This window comes from Amblyraja radiata, chromosome 5 (genome assembly GCF_010909765.2).
Source record: "Amblyraja radiata isolate CabotCenter1 chromosome 5, sAmbRad1.1.pri, whole genome shotgun sequence".
Lineage (NCBI taxonomy): Eukaryota > Metazoa > Chordata > Chondrichthyes > Rajiformes > Rajidae > Amblyraja > Amblyraja radiata.
In genome coordinates this window covers 29,741,077-29,766,828 of record NC_045960.1, presented here as the reverse complement: position 1 = coordinate 29,766,828, position 25,752 = coordinate 29,741,077, and the positions used below count along the sequence as shown (strand labels likewise).

At 41.6% G+C, this 25,752-nt stretch overlaps 1 protein-coding gene across 47 annotated transcripts in view; it reads left to right on the top strand.

Moving 5' to 3' along the window:
• The window catches only part of eya4 (EYA transcriptional coactivator and phosphatase 4), a 428,629-nt gene that overhangs the window by 278,576 nt on the left and 124,301 nt on the right, over window positions 1-25,752 (top strand). For 23 of the 47 annotated variants that reach the window (XM_033020887.1, XM_033020874.1, XM_033020869.1 and 20 more), the window contains one exon: window positions 11,697-11,780. The exons of 13 other annotated variants lie outside the window; for them this stretch is intronic. In XM_033020887.1, the coding sequence (XP_032876778.1) occupies window positions 11,697-11,780 (84 nt within the window). The remainder of the gene's footprint in view (window positions 1-11,696; window positions 11,781-25,752) is intronic. 11 more of the 47 variants (XM_033020875.1, XM_033020872.1, XM_033020888.1 and 8 more) reach the window with 1 other exon arrangement.

Below are 25,752 nucleotides of genomic sequence, written 5' to 3'. Positions count from 1 at the left end.
GAGCGAGAGAAATATGAACTGCTCAGAAGGGCACTGGAGTTATGTGAAGACAACAGAACATGCATGGGCCGAGGATTTCAGGTGCAGATGGCTTGTGACTTGAGTGAAATTACTGTTATAGTTGAAGTTGAAGTAACTGATTCTTATAGCCAAGAATCTAGGCTACTACAGACTGAGCAAAACCTGTATATCATCTCAATTATCATGAAACAATGTGCACTGAAGGGAAAAAATTGAGAGTGGAAATTGTTAGGGATGAAATAAACTGTCTTCTATCGTCCTAGTACCATCAACTCAAAATCGAACATCATTCACGCTAGATATGACAATCAGTGTGAAAATGTAGAAGTACTGTTGGGGTGGACGAGTTGATAAAGAATTGAGTGATTACTGTGCAGTGGACCCTGTTGACATGTTTGGTTGATGTTGCCAGGAAGCAACATGAAAGATAGTAAGTACTTAGAATGTCCTCCTAGTAAGAATTATCTCAAGGAAAATCAATGACCCTAATAAATTAGCTGGAAATCCTAGACAAGCAAAAACAAATAATCTCCAAAGACAGATATTACTCATGCTGAGATGTAAAAGCAAACAAGGGGGAGAATTGCCCATTATCATGAAGGAGTTGCAGAGATTAAGGAAGTGTCCAAGGAAAGTAAACATGATGGTAATACAGTGAACCCTTGCTATACAGGACCACGGGCGGGGGGGGAGGGTAATGTGTTATTGCCAATTGTCTGCTGTAACTGAGTGAGGGGGGGGGAATATTTAAATATGAACTAGTTTAACATAAGGCTGGGTGGGAAGAAACACAAAGTCGGGGGGGGGGAGGCTGTTAAACCAGCGGGAATTCATAGGTGGGGCAGCAGCAGAGCCCCCGCCCGGCCCCACATGCGGTACGCCAGGGATAGGCCCGGTATTCAGGTCGCCTTCATGCTGCTTGCCCTCTCTGTTCCCTCAACCAGAAGCCTCCGCCACGTGGCACCAGCTCACCGGGTAACCTGACGGAATTGGGGGGGGGGGCAGTACAACAGGGGCCTCGCTCCGTTACCAGGCAACCGAGACTTCGCATGGCACCACGTCTGCATCTGACTCCCCAAGACCCCGATTTGTTGCAGCTGCTGCAAACCTGTGCCCAATGCAAGGCTCTTCAAAAGTGTTTTACTGCTCGCTCTCTCCCAGGCACCGCCTGTCTCCTGCCCAACGCTTGTCACCCGCCAACCACCACCACCACGAACGGACGGTCCACTATAACTGAAATCCGTTATATAGACGGTAGACACAAAATGCTGGAGTAACTCAGCGGGACAGGCAGCATCTCTGGAGGGAAGGAATGGGTGACGTTTCAGGTCGAGACCCTTCTTCAGACAATCTTTCAGCAATATCTATATAAAGGTCCGTAATCATGAGGGTCTACTGTATTCAAAAATGGTATAAATCAGATTGTGACTATGTTCATAATAAGTGGCTTGGTGGTTTAATCCATGTTCCCTTGTCTTTAAAGTTTGAATTCTGCCAGACGAACAGAGAAACAAAAATCAAGGTTTAAATAGGTATATATGTTTGCAATGGGGGCAGGCTACCTTCTACTAGCTGCTCTTCAGTGAGGTACTTTATACTAGAACATAGAAAACTGCAGCAGAGGAACAGGCCCTTCGGCCCACAATGTCTGTGCTGAACATGATGCCAAGATAAACTAACCTCATCTGCCCACATGTGGTTCACACCCCCTCCATACCTTGTTCCTATCTAAAAGCTACTTAAATGGCACTATCGTATGTGCCTCCACCGCCATCCCTGGCAGTGCATTCCAGGCACCCACCCGATGTAAAAAAACTGGTCACGCACATCGCCTTTCACCTTAAAACTATGCACCTTTAGCCCTTTTCACCTTAAAACTATGCACTCATCGTTTCTTCTATGCACTAATTTGACATTTCCACCCTGGGAAAAAGGTTCTGACTGTGTACCCTATCTCTGCCTCTCATAATTTTATATAATTGATATATATTCTTCTATCGGGTCTATATACTCCTATCAGATCCTCTTGGATTACTTCTGCGTGCTTTCATGCTCCGCAGTTAGCTATCCTCATGACCTCTCTAAGGGCACTCAGCACCATTATAGTCCAACCGGAATCTAATAGACCAATCGTGGTGCTGTAATCTTGCTCTAACACATAACATTTTTAAGGAATTGAACTGGTTCTAAACAGCCACCAAGCAGAATAAATTCTGATTTCATTTTTTGGAGGCATTATTAAAATGTCAAGACTATTAATTAGCAGTGGTGCTCAAATGTTCTCTAAAGATTCTCTGAAGAATTTAGCCTGATGATTGTGATGGCACATTAATCGGAAACAATTATTATTCATAGAACTGTAAACATAGAATAGTGTCGCACAGGAACAGGCCCTTCAGCCCACAATGTTTGTGCTGAACATGACACCGTTAAACTAATCTCCTCGGCCCGACTGTGAACTATATCCCTCCATTCCCTGCATATCCATTTGCCTATCTAAAAGCCTCTTAAATGCACCTATCGTATCTGTTTCTATCACCACCCATATCAGCGCATTTCAAGCACCTCCAACAGGGTGTGAAAAAAAAGCTTGTTCCGGACATCTTCTATAAACTTTCCCCCTTTGACCATAAATTTACAAACATTTTTTCCTGGGATTTTAGGACTCATTGATTGCTCAATTTGTATCATGTTTTCTTTTTTTTATCTTTGCAATATTCCTCGCATATCCATTTCCTATCCATATCTGCCTCACACACCAGCCCCAGCAGCACATTCCAGGCACGCACTATCCTCTATGTTAAAACGGGCCCCACACATCTCCTTTAAATGTTGCCCCCTCGCCTTAAAGCTATGGCTTCTAGTATTTGGTGTTTCCATCCTGGGAAAAGGTTCTGTCTATCCTATCTATGGCTGTCATTATTTTATTTATTTCTTTCTCCTCAACTCTGGCATACCAGTGAAAACAATCCAGGTCTGTCCAACCTCTCTTTGTTAATACCTCCTAATCCTGGCATCATTCTGGTCAACCTCCTCTGCACCCTTTCCAAAGCCCCCACCTCCCCCCGGTATTACAGTTCCTAAAACCCACCTGTACTCAGGTTTATTGTTCTTCCTTTAATCTAATCCAACTCTTTAGTTAGCCAAATCTTGGATCACTATTCCATGGAGTTTTTATTTCTCAATGGAAAGTACATTTATTAAAAATTATATATTTTAAATGTTTTCTTTGTTTATCTACTAGAAAATTTATCCCACTGAACCTTCATTGAGAGCATGTCCACAAGAATCTGGAGTGGCTTGTTTTTTTTTCCACTTGACAGGTATTTTAACAACACTAAGATTTAAAAACTATTGATAGTTCTTTGAACAATGAAGGACACCTTAGACAGAGAACATCATGTGTGAGATTTATATTATGCCACACGTTGCTCAAGAAAGGGCCTGGACTCATTCCAAAATTAGAGAGACGTCACAAAAGCTGTGTTGTTTTATAGGATTTTCAATAACTTTCATTTAAATTTGAGACTAAAGTCTTTCCAATAGTGCACGTACTCACAGCATTCAACATCAAATGTTGGAACTATGTGTTGTAAATCAACAACAGAGCAGGATAAATTGGAATTATTCATTTAATGAGCCAGAATAAGTTAATAACATGATCAGTAGAGGACATTTATCTTAACATTGATCATGATACAATCAAATTGGATGTTAGATTTTAAAAAGGAGAAAGGCAGGTGACTTAGAAACAGGGGACTGATGAGAGCAAGTACAAAAGTCTAAAGGATAATTTGAATCCAGAGAGACAAAAGAAACAAAAGAAAGAAGAAAAGAAAATAAACTCTCTAAAATACAGAAAGGAAATAATGTAAGATATCATGGAGAACTGAAGATTTTCTAATTGCTCAAGATGAATTGGGCCTTTTAAAACAAATGCAGCTAATATTGCAGATACACATGCGAAAATGGGTAAATCGGTTGAATAATAACTTTGCATCAATCATCACAGGAGAGGAAGGGGATTATGCACTTGATGTTCCAGAGAAACTAGGAATAAATCAAGGATTGAAACTCACTGAACATAGTATAAGCAAGAAAACAAGACTGGGGAAAACAAGTGCCCTCAAGACTTACAAATTCCCCGGACATGAATGAAAAGGAAATAGACGAGACAATTGCAGCTGCCTTCACTGTAAACTTTCAAATATCCATCAATTCAAGAATTTCCCCTTCAGGTTAGATAATTCCAAATACAACTGCATTAATTGGACAAAGATAAGAAAGAACGAGACCAGGAAATTAAACACCAGTTAGTCTAACATCTCCATGGGGAACTCACTGGAATCAGTTACTCAGGATGGAGTGCCTGAGCACTTAAAGAAATTTGAGCTGAATGGAAAGAAGCAGCATATATTTGTAAAGAGAAAGCCCTGCCACACTTTAGTTTAGTTTAGTTTAGAGATACAATGTGGAAGGAGGCCCTTCGGCCCACCGAGTCCGCACCGACCAACGATCCCCACACTTTAACACTACCCTATACACACGAGGGACAATTTACATTTATATCAAACTAATTAACCTACAAACCTGTACATCTTTGGAGTGTGGGAGGTAACCGAAGATCTCGGGGAAAACCCACGCGGTCACGGGGAGAACATACAAACTCTGTACAGAATGCACCCGTAGTGAGGATCGAACTGGGTCTCCAGTGCTGCAAGCGCTGTAAGGCAGAAACTCTACCACAGCACCAATTTGCTGGGGAAGTAACTGAAGTGTCAGACAGGTGAAAGACCATGCATGTGATTTAATTGATCTCCTGGGAGGCATTCCTTAAGGTTCCACAAAAACGACTGACACCTAAAATTAGAAACAATTAAATTATTGATCTTGTTAGAATGTTTATCAGGTAGTGCAAGACAGATATGTGGATGATTTAATTGGAAGAATGGGACTATTTGGTAGTTACTGCATTAGAAATCCAATCAATCAATGATACAAATGTTGGTGGCACAGTACATAATGTGGAAAATATCTGGAGACATAATGATATGCATTGTGCAGGAAAGAACTGCAGGTGCTGGTTACACACCCAAAGATAGACGCAAAATGCTGGAGAAACTCGGTGGGACAGGCAGCATCTCTGGAGAGAAGGAATGGGTGACGTATCGGGTCGAGACCTCTTCAAACTGAATGCATCAACTGCATTCATGGAAATTCATGGGCGGCACATTAGTGCAGCTGGTAAAGCTGCTGCCTCGCGGCACCAGAGACCCAAGATTGATCCAGACCTCAAGTGCTGTCTGTGGGGAACTTGCACAATCTCCCATGTGAAGGCATGAAATTCCTCTGGGTGGTCCAAACGTCTCCCACATCCCAAATACATGTGGGTTTGTAGGTTAATTAGCCCCTGTAAATTGTCCTTTGTTTAAGTATCATTTAGGAGATTGAGGGGGGATCTTGTAGAAACTTACAAAATTCTTAAGGGGTTGGACAGGCTAGATGCAGGAAGATTGTTCCCGATGTTGGGGAAGTCCAGAACAAGGGGTCACATTTTAAGGATAAGGGGGAAATCTTTTAGGACCGAGATGAGAAAATAATTTTTTACACAGAGAGTGGTGAATCTGTGGAATTCTCTGCCACAGAAGCTAGTTGAGGCCAGTTCATTGGCTATATTTAAGAGGGAGTTAGATGTGGCCCTTGTGGCTAAAGGGATCAGGGGGTATGGAGAGAAGGCAGGTACAGGATACTGAGTTGGATGATCAGCCATGATCATATTGAATGGCGGTGCAGGCTCGAAGGGCCGAATGGCCTACTCCTGCACCTATTTTCTATGTTTGTAGAAAGTAGATGTGAAAGTGGGATAACATAGAGCTATCGTGAATGGGTGACCAATGGTCGGCCTAGACTCAGTAGGCCAAAGGGCTTGTGGCATGCAATCTAATAAGTAATTCAGAACTGTAGTTATTATGTGAATGTGTAAAACTGTGGTAAAATTAAAATTGAGGACCTAAAGAAACTGTTTTAATTATAACAATGTACAAACAGTGGAGATACAAAACAACGTAGGGGTCTAGCAAAAAAAAAAAGCAAATAGTTCATGAATGTTAGGCTTTATCTTTGGGCTATGATAAAGGAGGAAAAGCCATACAAAGCGTGCAAAGTCCTGGCAGGATCACATCTAAACGAGAAGAATGGCAAGAGGCATAGAGTGATACAGTGTGGAAACAGGGCCTTCAGCCCAACTTGCCCACACCGGCCAACATGTCCCAGCTACACTAGTCGCACCTGCCTGCACTTGGTCCAAGAGGGTTTAATTGTCATGCACACCAGGACTGGGACAATGAAATTCTTTCTTGCTGCAACTTTACAAACACATTAAATGTAACAACATAACAAATAAATATACAATAAATTATAATTGATGCTAGGTCAACCTGACCATAATTGTACAAGCACAAGTACACACAGCAGCCTCAGTAGTATAGTCTTCTTATCGAGTCTACATCACCAGATTAGATATTGTTCAGCCAGAGCTGAACACACTTCTTGGCATCTTCATTGTTGGCAGCGAGATTGGCAGCTGTGCATTGGTTTTCCAGTTGAGGGCATTCCAGTAGGTGTTCCAATGTTTGTTGTTCAATACCACATTCGCAGGTGACATCGTTGGAGTTATACCCCCACTTGTTTAGAGACACATTGGCTCTGCCTACACCAATTCTCAATCAATTGAGTAGTATAGTGTACATAGAAGTATGGTGCTGAGGTAGGGTTGTGGTTGCATTGTATAGGGCGGTCCAAGATGGTTGATGGGAAGAAGCTGTTCATGAAGAGTGGTACTTTGGCGCAGCAGTAGTGTTGCTGTCTTACAGCGCTTGAGACCCGCATTCAATCCTGACTGCGGCTGCTGTCTATATAGAGTTTGCACGTTCTCCCGGTGACTGTGCAGTTTTTTCTCCTGGTGCTCCAGCTTCCTCCCACATCCCAAAGAAATGCAGGTTTGTAGGTTAATTGGCTTCTGTAAATTGATCCTAGTGTGTTGGATAGAACTAGTGTACTGGTAATCGTTGGTTAGCATGGACTTGGTGGGCTGAAGGGCCTGTTTCCACACTGTATCTCTAAACTAAACACAAAACTAAACCTGGAGCTAACAGTTCTCAGGCTTTTTATTCAGCGTTTTCTATAGATCCCTTCAATGGTAGGGAGGTTAATACATGGACTGGGGAATATCCACCATATTCTCAAGTTTAGTTTAGTTTATTATTATCACATGTACCGAGGTACAATGAAAAGCTTTTGTTTGTGTGCTATCCAGTCAAAGAAAAGACTACATGATTGTAATCAAGCTGTTCATAGTGTACAGATAAAGGATAAAATGTACAACTTATTGCAAGATAAAGTCCTTAAAGATAAATGAGTTGGATGGGAGGTCAGGACTGCACTCCAGCTGGTGAGAGGGCAATTCAGCTGGCTGATAACAGCTCCCTTCAGTCTGCAACCTTCTTTAGTGTCGGGCATTCAAATCACCGAACCAGGCTACGGTGCAACCAGTCACTTGCTCTCATGTGTACACATGTAGAAGTTCAATAGAGTATTCAGCCATAAGAGATAAATTATGAGCTGTGATTTCATGAGCTTGGTTTATAATTAATGGAATAAAGAAGAGGGGATTTAACTGCAGTATTTTAAAGAATCTGTAAGGGATTGATAGGATAGACAGGGAGAATTGTTTTTCCATTGTTCAAAAACTTAATACAACCTTAAATCTAAAAGAGGCATCTCGGAGAAAAGTTTGTAAATACTCCTGCACAAAGTACTGTGGCAATGTGTGTTCATCACGGACAAAGAGTAGTTGATGCAAGCTGGATAATTTTTAAATCAGTGGATTTGTGTTTGCCAAGTACATTAGGAATGAGGAATGCAAAGTAGAGTTGAGTTAAAGACCAGCTGCAATCTCACTTATGACTCAACGGCTCAAGTGCCTGAATGGCCTTTCCCAGTTCTTATGAAGCAATGCTTTGAATAAAGGTGAGCCAGACCTCACACGCCTTGCTGTTCCAGTTTGCAAATATTGCATGACTGACTGACTGTCTCAAAGCGAGTTTCTCTGCACATTTCACTTAAAAAGTTCTTCACAGGCATCAGAGAGGAGATTATCACCTCATCTATTCTGGTCAGTGTAAAATGTGTTCCACTGTGCCTCGCAATTTCCCAGCACAACATTATTAACAAATACCAAACCACGAAGATTTTTTTTTAATAAAGGCTAAAGTACAAACATAATTGGAATTTTAGTGTAGAAATGCTTTTTGTTCATTTCAGATTTTATTAGCAGAAATCAAAATGGCTGCAAATATTACAACATTCCTATTAGTAAGGTACCCTTTCAGAAACTCTTCATAGATATAGTCAATGCTAAAAATTGATATGTTAGTATTGTCAAACAACTTGTACACAAGATTTCATTTGTCATCATATGATATTGCATTACATTAGAAGCATCCACAGCATGCAGGTAAGTCACAACAACTTATCATATTTCCAAAATGAGTCCAATAAAGAATTATTGATAAGGATATTATTGCACTGAGGGTCAATGCAAGCCACAGACCTGCATCATAGAGCATACTTACTGTACGTACTGCCTCAATTTCCTAAAAGAATTCCAACACCTTGAGAAGAATTTACAATATTAAGCAATGATTTACAAATGTGCATTTAGAGTCATACAGCACGGAAACAGACCCTTCGGCCCAACTTGCCATGCCAACCAAGCAGCGCCATCTACACTAGTCCCATTTTACTTTTCTACAAAGGTACGGTGGCGCGTTAGAGTTGCTACCTTACAGCGCCAGAGATCCAGGTTTGATCCTGACCACGGGTGCTTATCTGTACGGAGTTTGCACGTTCTCCCCGTGACGTGCATGGGTTTTCTCTGGGTGCTGCGGTTTCCTTGCACACTCCAAAAATGTACAGGTTTGTAGATATATTGGCTTGGTATAATTGTAAATTGTCCCTCGTGTGTGGGATAGCGTCCGTGTGCGGGGATCGCTGATCGGTGCGGTCTCGGTGGGCCAAAGGACCTGCTTCTGTGATGTATCTCTAAACTAAACTAAACTAAACAGGTATAACAAATATATGTTTACTAATATATGAAGTAAAAGTAGCGGTAGGGCCCCCAGCTTGAATCTGCTCTGTGCCTTGAGCCTGCTTTCCAGTACAATCCTCATATATTCTGATACCCAGGCATCAAATACCTATTGATCTTGGTCTTGAATTTACTCAATGACTAAACTATCATGGGTGCTGAGTTGTAGAATTCAAAGATTTACAACCTGGCAATGCGCCAGATGCCCTCTTTTTGTCACAATTTCGACATTATTTTCTGAGTAAAATGTATTTTCCTAACCGAGTTCTAAATGGTCATTCACTCATCTTGAGATTATGCCCCCCTAATTCTATATTTTTGATTAACGTAAAATTCATGACCTTCTGCCTAAAAATGGACTCCTGGTGGCTGTGCATTGATCATATGGATTTAGTATTGCCGATTATGAATATATGCACATCTTGAAAATTGTGCTTTAATGTAACAGCTTTCAAAAGCATCATCATTTTATAATTTTCTCTGGTGAGAATGAAGTCTGTCAGTAGATGAAAACCTGGCCTATGATAAACTGTGCAAAAGACCATTTGATCTATTAAAACAAGGATTCAGACAGATAGTCCCAAAAAACAGCTTTTCATAACTCAAGCCACATTGATACCCCAAATCAATTACATTATTTATTTGTCATTTGATATTCTGTAAATCCTCTGATTAGTTACTACTCAATAATTCACTTTTTTGCTATTTTTATTCCAAGTGAATGATCTATTTCATGATCTATTTCATGGTATAAATGTGTGAATGTATTCCATTAATGTCTAGGCTCTTACATAAACACATTTAGACCATACATAGTAAAGCAGAAAAATGTTTATATCTATCACATATCTACACTCACACAAACACACCCAAACACACACACAAACTCTCTCTCCCTCTCCCTCTCCCTCTCCCTCTCCCTCTCCCTCTCCCTCTCCCTCTCCCTCTCCCTCTCCCTCTCCCTCTCCCTCTCCCTCTCCCTCTCCCTCTCCCTCTCTCTCTCCCTCTCCCTCTCCCTCTCCCTCTCCCTCTCCCTCTCCCTCTCTCTCTCCCCCACTCTCTCTCTCTCTCTCTCCATCTCTCTCCCACTCTCTCTCTCCCTCTCTCTCTCCCTCTCTCTCCCTCTCTCCCTCTCTCTCCCTCTCCCCCTCTCTCCCTCTCTCTCTCTCTCCCTCCCCCTCCCTCTCTCTCTCTCTCTCTCTCTCTCTCTCTCTCTCTCTCTCTCTCTCTCTCTCTCTCTCTCTCTCACTTTCTCACTTTTATATAATTTCTCTTGTCATTGTAATTCAATCCTCTTGCCATCTCCTGGTCTTATTACCATTATTATTGTTTCTTATAATGGGAAGAATTTACTGAAGCAGGTGTGACATGGGACGCAGCACTGTAATTTATGTGTTTTAATTACATTTTCCTTTTCCTTAAACATTTGTTTATCTTTGATCTGCAGGGGTCATTCTAATTTCCTGTTACTCTGTAATGAATGGGACAATAAATATCCCACCAATCTGTGTTGTTACTGGATGTGAACCCTGGATGTGTTAAAATGTGAACTGGTTGCATCCATAGATATATCAGTGCTTCATTGTACACACAATTCAACTGGACAGCACCGTGGGCAAACCTGGCGTGGCCTACTCATGCTACTGGTAAATCTGAGAGATAACTCAATAATGCTGGGAGTGAACTGGACAAAGATTACCCAAGCATGGGTATATTTGAGCAACATGGGCCAGCATTCCTTTTTGTATTTAATTATTTTGTAAATTATTTAGTTTTGGAAGAAATCAATCTATTGTCCAAAATGTCAGCATCCAAATTTGCTAGGGGCATCGTCAATGAATTTTTAAAGTTCAGACCATCAAATAATCTGCTCTGAAGTTGCTGCTCAACTTATTCTTCAGGTAGAGTTTGTCATTTTAGCCAATGGCTCAAAAAATTTTTTTGTTTCCAAGCATATTTGTTGAATTCACTCAGATGCACCAGGGCCAAGAAAAACCAAGGAGAAGCATTCAGTAGTGATTGACCTACCAAGGGGAAGCATACTATTTCTTGATATTTGACTTAGATGTGGTTTAAATAATTTCTGTGGCTTTGCTGAACGACACAGAGCTATTTATTTAACTAATGTAAACTTTTTTTTTTGCACGAATGAATGTGTAGAGTAAGCGGGACTTGGAATGACATAGATTTGCTGTGCTTGATATCTCTTGTATTTCTTTCCTGCAATTACCCAACCACTTTTATAAATGTATCCCATTAATTATATGTGTGTCACTTACAATTTTTATATTGGCACCATTAAAAAAATGTTTGGTAAGTTAAATGATTGAGATTTGTTTTACTGAGAGTTTTATTTCAGGTAACTCATTGTGCCAAACTGCTTTCATTTGACCAAGACATTAATTGGAAATGTATTTATTCAACTAGCATCTTTCGTGTATGATTGCATAAATTTATTAGCATACTATCAAATAATAAAATGCAATTACAAACCTCCAACTAAACCTGATTTTGACTTTTCCTCCAGGGGATACCATGACTATTTTAAATACCGCAGACTGGTTGCTGGGTTGTAGCACCCCCTCATCTGCGACAAGTATGGCAGATTATGGTACAGTGCATGTGTGTGTCAGTGTGAACTAAGAGTGCAGTGCTTCCTTCTTCTCATTTTCTGCTTTCATATCTAACAGTATTATAGCTAACATTAAACTCTAGCAAAATGTGACTTAATGTTGGTAGAATAAGTAGACTTTGTGAAGAGAATAAAACCTGTTGGTGTCCTGACCAGTTTGCTACTAATACATATTTATATCATATTAATTAAACATTCATTGTATGCTGTGGCCAATATCGCGTCTGACTATGATAACAATGATGTCATTCATTTACCAAGAGCCAGTTAAAGAATTTGTGAAAACAACAGATTGTTTCGCTTGGTACGTTTAGATTCAGATAAATTAAAGATATATTCACAAGGGTGAATGAAATTCCTCGTTCACATGAAACTCATAAACAGTATAGATGATAATGATGTATACAACAATAAATACAAAGCTGCAGAAAGTTGCAAATGCTGTACTGCAATCCAAAGTAGTGCAAAATAAAAACATAAATGCAATAACAGAATAACCAAATTCGGTATGGTTGAGAGTAAATGGCAGCACTCCAGGAAACGGGTGTGGAAAAAGGTGATTGATTCAAGAGTCTGATAGCAGTGGGGAAGAAGCTGTTTGCTTAAGTCTGGGCATCCAAGTTTTCAAGCTCCGGCATCTTCTCCCAGAAGGTAGAGAGAAAACAGGGAATGGCCAGTGTGGCAGGCATCCTTGACGACGATACTCCTGCCTCCCTCATGCAATGCACCGTGAAGATGGGCCGGGTGGAAGGAAGTGATGAGCCTACGCTGGACTGGGCTGTGTTCACTGCTCTCTGGTGGTACAGACAATCAAGGGCAGAGCAGTTGCCATACCAGGCTGAGTACTTTATACAGAGCATCCGAGAGAAGTGGAAGTCCGAGGAATTCTGTTCTGAATCTTCTCAGACTCCTAAGAAAGTAGTGACACTAAAGCTCATTCTTTATCACCCCATCAGTGCAGAGGGACTAAGTTAGATTGCTAGTGAAATGAATGCCTGGGAACATGCAGCTGTCAACCATCACTACAGCTCCAATGATGAAGACAGAGTTGTGTTCACCCCCTTAATTCCTTAGCTCAACAACCAACTCTTTCGTCTTGCTGACGTTAAGGTCCAGGTTATTGTTCTGACAGTATAATGCAAGGTTCTTGATCTCTTTTCTATATTTCGTCACATCATTGCCATTGATCTGGCCAACAGCAGTGATATCAGCAAACGGAATGATCGAGTTGGCGTTGTATTTGGTCACACAGTCACGGCTGTATAGGGAGTGGCCAGGGTGGCAGGCACCCTTGAAAATACTCCTGCCTTTCTGATGCAACGCACCTTTACGATGGACTGGATGGAAGGAAGTGACGAGCCTATGATGGACTGGGCTGTGTTCACCACTCTCTGCTGTATAGTAGAGTAAAGAACTGAGCACACAACTCTAAAGGACATCAGAGGACATCAAGGTGGAAGAAATGGCACAACCAATTCTAACCAAGGCCTGCTTGCGAGGAAGTCCAGAAACAGTAATAAATGAAGGCCCCAAGGCCAAACCCAGAAGTTTAGGGACATGTTTATTCAGTAATATGGTCTTGAAGGCTAAGCGGTAATCAAGCAATCAATAGCATCCTGACATAGGTGTTCTTATTGTCAAGGAGTTCCAGAACTGAATGTAATGCAAGAGAGACGATGTCTCTGGAGACCTATTTCTCCTGCACACAAATTGCAAGAGATCTAGATTATCCAGAAGATAATCCAGAATTGTATTTGTCCTTGTTCGTGAATTGGAAATATCTGGGCAATCTTCTGTGTTATTAGGTGGATGCCAGTATTGTAATTGTTGCATAGGGATGGTTTGGCAAGGGATGGGGACAGGTCTCAAATAGACATCATCAGCACTATGGCAGCAATATAACCAGGAACTACAGCCTATGTTAGATCCATGCCGCCAGACTCTACTGATAGATACCACTTGGAGTGTGGATGGTAAACTTTAGTCTGAGATGGAGGGATCCAGGAGGGATGAGTACATTTTCTAACTTTGTCAGCGCCTTAGTGGAGACTTTCTTTGAGTACTTTGGATGCAAAAACAAAGAATTTCACTGCACTTAGCTAGGTACAAGTATCATCATCATCATCATTATTTCCTCGAGAAGAATGAGATGGTTCAAACATTTTGTGTTTCTGGCTGATGATTTCTAAAAAATGTAAACTCATATATTGTTTATCCCATTCCTGAGGCCTGAATTCATCTTCTCCCCTTACCTGTGTTTTTGTTTTACTGTCAATGACACACATAACTGAATGTGGCAGGGCTGCAGAGCCTTGATCTGATCTATTGTTGCAGAAATGATTTACTTATCGGATGTTTCTTCCGCTGCTAACCATGCACAAATCGCTGCCATGCATTGGCAATCCATATTTGTTATGTTTGCTGCTTCTGCACGCCCATTTGACCCACCATTGTCTCCTCTTTGATGATAAGTGTGAAGTAAATGACATTTCATTGTCTGGAATTTTGTGGTGATTGTGGTGGAGGTGGATCTCCTGGTGTTAACGAGTGACAGCCTCTCATGCATGCTCAGTTTGAGCAGCTCAATCTGTTTGAATCTGTAGCGCGTTAGTGGTGACACGGCATGGCAAGCTTTGTTAGTGTAAAGGTTGGATTTTGGCTCTATAATGGTGTACAGTGGTCTCTTCTACAAATGCCATCACGGAACGATGTATCTGAGGCTCAAGTTCAAGTGAGTTTATTGTCATGTGTCCCTGTATAGGACAATGAAATTCTTGCTTTGCTTCAGCACACAGAACATAGTAGGCATTTACTACAAAACAGATAAGTGTGTCCATATACCATGATATAAATATATACACACATGAATAAATAAACTGATAAAGTGCAAATAACAGAAAATGGGTTATTAATAATCAGAGTTTTGTCCGAGCCAGGTTTAATAGCCTGATGGCTGTGGGGAAGTAGTTATTCCTGAACCTGGTTGTTGCAGTCTTCAGGCTCCTGTACCTTCTACCTGAAGGTAGCAGGGAGATGAGTGTGTGGCCAGGATGTTGTGGGTCTTTGATGATACTGCCAGACTTTCTGAGGCAGCGACTGCGATAAATCCCCTCGATGGAAGGAAGGTCAGAGCCGATGATGGACTGTGCAGTGTTTACTACTTTTTGTAGTCTTTTCCTCTCCAAGGCGCTCAAATAGCCGAACCAAGCCACGATGCAACCGGTTCAGCATGCTCTCTACTGTGCACCTGTAGAAGTTAGAGAGAGTCTTCCCTGACAAACCGACTCTCCATAATCTTCTCAGGAAGTAGAGGCGCTGATGAGCTTTCTTGATAATTGCATTAGTGTTCTCGGACCAGGAAAGATCTTCAGAGATGTGCACGCCCAGGAATTTGAAGCTCTTGATCCTTTCAACCATCGACCCGTTGATATAAATGGGGCTGTGGGTCCCCCTCCTCCTTCCAAAGTCCACAATCAGTTCCTTGGTTTTGCTGGTGATGAGAGCCAGGTTATTGCGCTGGCACCATATGGGCAGTTGCTCGATCTCTCTTCTATACTCTGACTCATCCCCAGCAGTGATACACCCCACAACAGTGGTGTCGTCAGCGAACTTGATGATGGAGTTCACACTGTGATTGGCTACGCAGTCATAGGTATAGAGTGAGTACAGCAGGGGGCTGAGCACGCAGCCTTGAGGTGCTCCCGTGCTGATTGTTATCGAGGCTGACACATTTCCACCAATACAAACAGACTGTGGTCTGTGAACGAGGAAGTCGAGGATCCAATTGCAGAGGGATGCGCAGAGACCCAGTTCTGCGAGTTTGGTAACCAGCTTGGAGGGGATGATTGTGTTAAATGCCAAGCTGTAATCGATGAATAACAGCCTGACATATGAGTTTTTGTTGTCCAAGTGGTCCAGAGCAGAGTGGAGAGCCAGCGAGATCACATCCACCGTTGATCTGTTGTGGCGGTAAGCGAACTGCAGTGGGTCCAGGTTTTTGTCGAGGTAGGAGTTGATTTGCTCCATGATCAACCTCTCAAAGCACTTCATCACCACCGGCGTTAGTGCCACTGGTCGATAGTCATTGAGGCACGTCACCTTACTCTTCTTGGGCACTGGCTTACTCTTCTTGGGCTTATACATTGATTGGGAGAATTAGTGAAGGTTGGCCCAAGGTTGGTCCTTGCACTGCTTCTCAAAACACAAGCTACTCTTAGGGTGGAAGCTATACCCATGAGAACTTATTGGGCCACTTTTGACAATAGACACTGAACCATAATCTTCGTTCAATGCATCTTCCATGTAGTGTTCAGCAGGGATCATCAGCTGTGAGAGATCAGTAGGATCAGTGCAAATTAAGAGGATGTTTCTTTGCCAATGTCTAACTTGATGCTCATCAGGCCTGGAGTCAATGTTTAACATTCCTGTGGCCGCTCTCTTCCGACTGTTCACTACAGTGTTGTCATCTCCAGAATGGGTCTCTTCAGTCAATGACACGTGATGTAAGCAGAGATCTTGATGACGGAGTCATAGAGTCATACAGTGTGGAAACAGGCCCTTCGGCCCAACTCGCCAACACCGGCCATCAATGACCCATCTACCCTAGTCACACTTGCCTGCACTTGGTCCGCAACCCTCCAAACCTGTCCTATCCATTTACCTGTCCAACTGTTTCTTAAACGATGGGATAGTCCCTGCCTCAACTACCTCCTCTGGCAGCTTGTTCCATACACCCACCACCCGCTGTGGGAAAAGGTTGCCCCTCTGATTCATATTAAATCTTTTCCCCTTCACCTTGAACCTATGTCCTCTGGTCCTCGATTACCCCTCCTCTGGGTAAAAGATTCTGTGCATCTATCCGATCTATACCTCTCATGATTTTGTATACTTCTACAAGATCTCCCCACATCCTCCTATGCTCCATGGACTAGAGACCCAGCCTGCTCAACCTCTCCCTATAGCTCACACCCTCTAGTCCTGGCAACATCCTCGTAAATCTTTTCTGAATCGTTTCAAGCTTGACAATATCTTTCCTATAACATGGTGCCCAGAACTGAACACAATATTCTGTGAATAGTTCGGCTGATCCGTGACAGTGATTACTATTTCTCCCGACTAGGCAATAGTTTCCTGATATTCACAGGAAGAACTTAACAGCAGTGCCTGGGCCTAGCCTCAGAAGGGATATTAAGGGACAGCTCAGAAGGGCCAATAAATATTTATTCATGGACCTGCTGCCGGGAAATTCAGCAGCATACACAACACCAAGGCGATGGGCACTCTGAATGATTCTTTATGCACCGAAATATTTTTTGTTAATGCATGGTACCATTGCAGAGATGTTGAATAAAGTTTATGTCAAGATGGGAGAACGTAGTCGTCTCTCTAGGGGGCTTTAAATTCTGCTGAAGAAAAGTAGGTTAAATGTTTGCTTAAGGGAACCTTAAATTATCCACCTATCACTAGAGTTCATGAAACTTGCAAGATCCCTCAATTTTCAATTTCAATTGCATTTTATTTTTCATTGAAATTAGATACTGCGCTCAAAAATTGTGACACAACACAATTCAATTTGGAGGTCACATTTTATTCCTGATAATACAAGTTCTTTGGCTGTCACAATTGTACTTGAGCTTATGTCTGTCTCCTGGTTATTAGCGCACACTTCTGGTCTCCCAGTCTACATTATGACCACTGCACTTTGGCTCTTCTCCAGATATGGTGTAGTACTGCATCAAGATTGTACCTCAGGCAAGGGCAATGCATTGGAGTTGTTGGAAAACAAGGCTGAGAATTTCAAAATGAATATTTTGCTTCAATGCAGCAAATGTAGATCAGTGAAAAATTGAACAGAATGATGCAGGTGTCAAGTTTGTCCTCAGCAAATGCACCCAAGTTCACTCGGGTTTAATGATGTTGACAATTGACACAAAATAGGCACAATCTGAAGAAGGGTCTCGACCCAAAACGTAACCCATTCCTTCTCTCCAGAGATGCTGCCTGTCCCGCTGAGTTACTCCAGCATCTTGTGTCTATCTTCGATTGAAACCAGCATCTGTAGTTCTTTCCTACACATTATGTATTGACAGTTGTCTGCTCATTTCAACTATTTCTCAAGTATTTTATTTTAGCAATGGAAATTGAGTTGACGCTCATCATTACATTCTTTAACGGGTTTCCAAGAGTAGCCAGGCAAGACATAGACTGAAACTGTTGCACATAATATAACTGAGTCAGCAACACTGTTTATGTACATTCATGATGTATATTTTGTAATTAAATTAGGATGTCACTGCACCTTGCGTCATAACATTGATGATGGAAATGGTATTTTCCATTTGCATGCATTTTGAATGTTAAGGAGGGATGACACCGAGACATAATTGTTCAAAAAGTGGCTTGCAGATTGGGCACAAGTAATACTGCAAGCGGTGTAATATTGGCCCTCCTTGGGTTATGTACGGTCGACTTAGGGACACTCCGTACATACAAAAGAACCACCTTTAATATCAGTGTAGAAAGGAACTACAGGTGCTGGTTTATAACGAAGATAGACACAAAGTGTTGGAGTAACTCAGGTGAATCTATGCAGCATATCTGGAGAAAAAGGATGGGCGATGTTTCTTCAGACTGGAAGAAGGGTTTCGACCCAAAACATCGCCCATGCTTTTTCTCCAGCGATGCTGCCTGACTCGCTGAGTTATTCCAGCACTTTGTGTCTATCTTTCCTTTAATATTGTTTCCATTGAATGGAAACCAGTTTTGACAAAAAAAATCTGTTTACATGTATCTTTCTGCAGTAATCTGATGCCAGAACCTCAGCATGTATATGTACCTCTCTACTGTAATCAGACAGGTATTCACTACAAGAAGAGGTTAGACAGACTAGGATTGTTTTTTTCTGGAATGCCGGAGGTTGCTGGGAGACCAGATAGAAGAATATAAAATCATGAGATACAAAACCTTTTTCCCAGGATGGAACAATCAAATACTGGAGGCAAAGCTTGAAGGTGAGACGGCCACAGTTTAAGGGAGATGTGCAGGGCAACTTTTTCACACAGTGGATGATGAGTGGCTGGAGTGTGCTGCCAGGCAGTGGCGGACTGGCCAGGGTGTCAGCTTGCCCGATGGCAAGTGGGCCCCTGATGGTGGGCCCCCTATATCAAGTGGGCCCCTGATGAAGTGGGCCCCCTTTGTCTCCTGGCAAACAATATTTTTAGACCCAGTCCGCCACTGCTGCCAGGGTTGGTGGCTGAGGCAGATATGATCGTGGCATTGCAGAGGCTTCTAGATGGGCATGCGCATATGCAGGGAATTGATGGATATGGAATATCTGCTGGTTTATAAGAGATGGTCTTGACATCACGTTAACCACAGACATTGTGGGCCAAAGTGCCCGTTGTTGTTCTATGTACTATGTTCCATGTTCTCTGTTTCACTCTACTAACCTTTCAAGAGTCATGAGAGTTTAATTGTCATATGTACTGACAATGAAACAATGACATTTTTTTACTAAAGTCAGTATCACTTTGCAGACACTTTGCACCCCTCCTCAAACTGACTTTCACTGTAAATGTTCTGCCTAGTTTTCCAATTGTTTGCCTTATTATTAAACCTAGATTAAATATGGTAGAAAAAATAATTTTACTTTAATGTTATTTGATGAGTCAATAAAATTAAATAGAAATTACAGCGCAGGAGTTTTGGTTGTGGTACGTATCTCTGTTGTGAACAATGATCCTTCATCCACAAGTCTTGTAACCTGATCTATTAAAAAATGGCTTGAGCCACCTTCTGGTATTGAATATAATACGGAAGATAGATCCAAAATGCTGCAGTAATTCAGCAGGTCAGGCAGAATCTCTGGAGAAAAGGAATTGGTGACATTTCGGGTCGAGACCCTTTTTCAGACCAAGAGTCAGGGGAAGGGGAAACTAGAGGTGTGAAAAGAAGAGGGGAAGTAAAGGTAGGAAAACTAGAGGTATGATCATTTAATATCTTCACATTACTGCTTTTGAAAATAATCACCTTTATTCCATTCTAAATCTCTGATAATTTATATTATATCTGTGCTTCCTTAAATCAGATCTGCTCGATCGCAGATTAATGCATTTAAACTGAAGCCACCCGGTTTCATTAATAGGAAAGAAAACATACAGAATCAGTTAGTTATTTTTTCATTGTTCGTTGCATGTATTCTAAGGCTTGTATTCACTGGAGTTTAGAAGGATGAGGGGGATCTTATAGAAACATATAAAATTATAAAAGGACTAGACAAGCTAGATGCAGGAAAAATGTTCCCAATGTGGGGAGAGTCCAGAACATGGGGGCACAGTCTTAGAATCAAGGGGAGGTCATTTAAGACTGTGAGATAAAACTTTTTTACCCAGAGAGTTGTGAATTTATGGAATTCCCTGCCACAGAGGGCAGTGGAGGCCAAGTCACTGGATGGATTTAAGAGAGAGTTAGATAGAGCTCTAGGGGCTAGTGGAGTCAAGGGATATGGGCAGAAGGCAGGCACGGGTTATTGATAGGGGACAATCAGCCATGATCACAATGAATGGCGGTGCTGGCTCGAAGGGCCAAATGGCCTCTTCCTGCACCTATTAAGAAGGAAAAAATAAATAAAAAAGGCAGATAAAATAATTCTTGGTGACCAGATGCACCCTGGGGATTGCGCAGTGGGAACACCCAAAAACTCAGTAGAACATGGTGACGGCACGGTGGCATAGTGGTCGATCTACTGCCTTACAGCGCCAGAGACCCGGGTTCGATCCCGACTACGGGTGCTGTCTGTACAGAGCTCTACATTCTCCCCGTGACATACCTGGGTTTTATCCCACACTCCAAAGACGTACAGGTTTGTAGGCTAATTGGCTTGATGTAAATGTAAAATTGTCCCTAGGGTGTGTAGGGTAGTGTTCATTTGCAGGGATCGCTGGCCAGTGCGGATTCGGTGGGCCGAAGGGCCTGTTTCCACACTGTATCTCTAAACTAAACTAAACTAAATTAAACGCATCCAAAAGTTAACACTATGCTATTTATGGTGTAAAATATAGAAAGATTAAAATAGCTCTCTTTGCATAAATAATAGCAGATTTTGACTTGAAACCAACTTCCATAAATGCTCCTGATCTGATACCACATTATATTACTCCTCACGAATCTAATTTCTGATAAACCTCACGCTGAGGAAAGTCGCAGTAGATAATCCAGACCAAAGTTCAATGATTAAGCATCTGTCAGTCAACCCAAGATCAAAGACTCAATGGAAATGTTTGCATTCCTCGCTAGTAAACAAGTGTTCATCATTGAAACATCAACAGGCTTCCAGTCAGGCATCCTCTTTAATAGCCTAACCATAAAAATGTTTTTCCCCCAGTCTGAGGTCTGTCACACAATATTATTTCAAAGTAAGACTATCCTCTCCAGCAAGCAATCATTGAGATAATCACATTATGAACAGAGCCAAAGGCATTCTGCAGCACGGCCACCTAAGCCCAATATATGGATGGATTTGGGCACCCCAAAGTATGGTCACCTCCATCTTCTTAAATAATCAAATAAACCCAAATTTAAAAAAATAAAAATTTTATCATTTATTTCCATTTCAGAGATTTGTAGAAAATGTAGCCTTTCATGTTATTGCTTCTCTGACAAGTGATACCGATTGTTTCCATCCTTCAATACAGAAATAATTTTAAATTCACAAATTATTTCATATACTAGTTCATAGATCGAGACCACAACTCATTATAAACATTCCAGCTTTCCTCGATTTTAATTTCTTACTGATATAAGGGGGGGGCAACCAAGATTCAGCTGTTTATGTTTCAAAAGGATGCAGAAGCATTTACTCAGGACAGAAGTGGCTGAATAGGCCTTTGGCACTAATCATACCCCTCCCGTGTCTCCAATGCACCATGGACTGCTAGAAAATTAAATAAAACAAATATTGTTGCCGGTAACACCGTGACTGTCACATGGACCTTGCTTAGCAGGGGCCGTGGAACGTTTTTGAAAGTGGGGGGGCTGAGCGATCACTGATCACCGGCCTCGGGGGTACCCGGTGAGGGAGCGGAGCGACCGAGCAGGGAGATGGTGTAGGAGGGTGGCACTATTATTATTTTTTGTTGTTGCTCGACCTCCAAAAACTGGGGTATAATACAGGCCATCCCCCAACTTAAAAAGTGGGGAGATATATCCCCCATCCTCCCCCACCCCCCTCTCTTTCTCTCTCTCTCCCAGGGCCCTCCCTCCCTCCCTTTCGCTCGGCGGCCAATCACAGCACTTCGTTCACTGCCCCATATCTTGACTGTGAACCGCGCTGTGATTGGGCGTTGAGCGGAGGGGAGGGAGGGTTTTTTTGGGGGGGGGGGCAGTCTGTTTCCGCCTCGGTTGTTCGTGGTTTTGCCACGCTCACTGTGTGCTTGTTCTGAGATTCTGGATGTCGGAGGTCCTCAGAAGAAGAGAAAAATACGCCTGCGGGCCAGATAATTTTGGGTTATGAAGCATGTCTCGCCAAAAAAGTGCAGGGGCTGGAGCTCCCCCCCACCCCCCCCCCCTCCCCCCCACCCCCCCCCCCCCCCCCTCCCCCCCACCCCCACCCCCCCCGGTTCCACGGCCCATGCTTAGAACCATAGCTAGGGTTAAGTGGAAGCAAAATCAGATAAGAATTGCACAAAACTGAGGGATCACCACCAACATCTGCAGATGTGAACAAATAACTATTTGGGGATAGAGGGGCACGTCCCAAAAGAGTGTGCGGTACACACAATGCCACCTGTGGTTGCCCAGGGTATGCTAAGTGCACTCCCGTCATTTTTGTCCAGATTAAGGTAGGTGTCAGACCATCAGTTGCCGTAAAATCAGTGATGGATCTGTAGTTACAATTGTTGAGTTCATGGACTGAAAAGAATATCCGTGCAATCAAAATTTAAAACTGTTTCAAAATTCAGGTGCAATTTGAGTTCATGGATAATGTGTCTTAAAATGTGCTCTCTACCTGTATCAATACGCACAGTTTAACTTTTAGCAAACACTTCACTTTTGTCATGTGAGAACCAATACATCGCACAGTGCAAAGAAATGGTGCACTGTTACAGAATTCCAATGTTTTTCTGAGCAAGGCCACAACCTGCATGGGATTAGTACTGGTGCAGAAATTTATGTACCAAAAAATTGATTCCAGATTAGATCTAATACCCAATATAACTGGCTGTCATATACTTCCACTTTGATAAGAGTTTTCTGGAGCCAGATGTCATGATCGTGGTCTCTTTAAGGATATAACTATTAGCTGTTTAAATTTAAAAAACATAGCCAATCTACAAGGGAAACATTCAAGCAAAATACAGTGCCCTCCATAAAGTTTGGGACAAAGACCCATAATTTATTTATTTGCCTCTGTACTCCACAATTTCAGATTTGTAATAGAAAGAAAATCACATGTGGTTAAAGTGCACATTGTCAGATTTTATTAAAGGACATTTTTATACATTTTGCTTTCACCGTGTAGAAATTACAGCTGTGTTTATACATAGTCCCCCCATTTTCAGGGCACCATAATGTTTGGGACACATGGCTTCACGGGGAGTTATATTTGCTCAGGTGTGTTTAAATGCCTCCTTAATGCACGTATAAGAGAGCTCTCAGCACCTAGTCTTTCCTCCAGTCTTTCCATCACAATTGGAAACTTTTATTGCTGTTTATCAACAAGAATAAACTGTTAGAGACATCAGCCAAACCTTAGGGTTACCCAAATCAACTGCTTGGAACATAATTAAAAAGAAAAAGAGCACTGGTGAGCTTACTAATCGCAAAGGGACTGGCAGGCCAAGGAAGACCTCCACTGCTGATGACAGAAGAATTCTCTCTATAATAAAGAAAAATCCTCAAATACCTGTCCGACAGATCAGAAACACTTTTCAGGAGTCAGGTGTGGATTTGTCAATGACCACTGTCCGCAGAAGATTTCATGAACAGAAATACAGAGGCTACACTGCGAGATGCAAACCGCTGATTAGCCGCAAAAATAGGATGGCCAAGTTACAGTTTGCCAAGAGGTACTTAAAAGAGCAACCACAGTTCTGGAAAAAGGTCTTGTGGACAGATGAGACGAAGATTAACTTATATCAGAGTGATGGCAAGAGCAAAGTTTGGGGGAGTGAAGGAACTGCCCAAGATCCAAAGCATACCACCTCATTTGTGAAACGCGGTGGTGGGGGTGTTATGGCTTGGGCATGTATGGCTTGTGAAGATACTGGCTTACTTATCTTCATTGATGATACAACTGCTGATGGTAGTAGCATAATGAATTCTGAAGTGTATAGACGCATCCTATCTGCTCAAGTTCAAACAAATGCCTCAAAACTCATTGGCCGGCGGTTCATTCTACAGCAAGACAATGATCCCAAACATGCTGCTAAAGCAACAAAGGAGTTTTTCAAAGCTAAAAAATGGTAAATTCTTGAGTGGCCAAGTCAAAGCTTGTATGTTATAAATTGTGAAATTAAAGCTTGTATAATCTGGAATTTAGAAGGATGAGGGGGTATCTTATTAAAACATATGATTATTAAAGGATTGGACACGCTAGAGGCAGGAAACATGTTCCCGATGTTGGCGGAGTCTAGAACCAGGGGCCACAGTTTAAGAATAAGGGATAGGCCATTTAGAATGGAGATAAGGAAAAACATTTTCACCCAGAGTTGTGAATCTGTGGAATTCTCTGTCTCGGAAGGCAGCATGAAGTGTCTATTGTGTATTTTTTATAATCGCCCAATCTGAACCCAATTGAGCATGCCTTTTATATGCTGAAGAGAAAACTGAAGGGGACCAGCCCCCAAAACAAGCAAAAGCTAAAGATGGCTGCAATACGGACCTGGCAGAGCATCACCAGAGAAGGCATCCAGCAACTGGTGATGTCCACGAATCGCAGACTTGAAGCAGTCATTGAATGCAAAGGATATGCAACAAAATACTAAACATGACTACTTTAATTTACATTACATTGCTGTATCCCAAACATTATGGTGCCCTGAAATGGGGGGACTATGTATAAACACTGCTGTAATTTCTACATTTGAAACCAAAATGAATAAAAATTGCCTTTATTAAAATCTGACAATGTGCCACTTGATTTTTTCTATTACAAATCTCAAATTGTGGAGTACAGAGGCAAATAAATAAATGATGGGACTTTGTACCCAACATTATGGAGGGGACTGTAGAATCATTCAGAAATAGTGTGGGAGATTTATTGCCCGTTGCAGTCATGCCTGATGAAAAAGAACAGGAATCTATCAATCGAATTGTCGTAAATTAAAAGAATTTGGCAAAATATGCACTCATAAAATTAATGACATTTAATCCAATCTCTTGCACGGAGAAAGACACAGTGCTGGAGTAACTTTGTAAACCATCGTCTATAGTTCTTTGTGCTGTTGTATAGAGAATTCATTGCAACTATTTCTGGACTTTTTCTTAAAAATTATGTGGCATGTATATTGTACAGAAAATATATTTCAGCCCATTAAATGTTTGAAATTCCTGTTGACAGAAATCATTCAGTGTCATGAAAATATTCAGGGTAGACCAAAACCATCTTGTCATGCTCAAAAACTTTCAATTAAATCCTGTACATTGAGATTACATTTTGTCCAATGCAAATATTTACATTTACAAAATGTTTACATGACATACATAAGATTCATCCATTTTGCATTGGGATCGAACCCAAATGCAACACATATTTCAGAATCATGGCTAGTTCCGTTATATTTTGAGTTGTTATATTTACCCAACTCTTCATGGAAGCCTAAGTTATGAAAACATTTGTTTTATATTTTAAAGTTTGAAATATTTATTTGTATTTATTATTATCTTTATTTTAATAAATAACAATAATGAAGTTAAGAATCAAAATTATCTGTAAGGAATAAAAGTAGTTCAG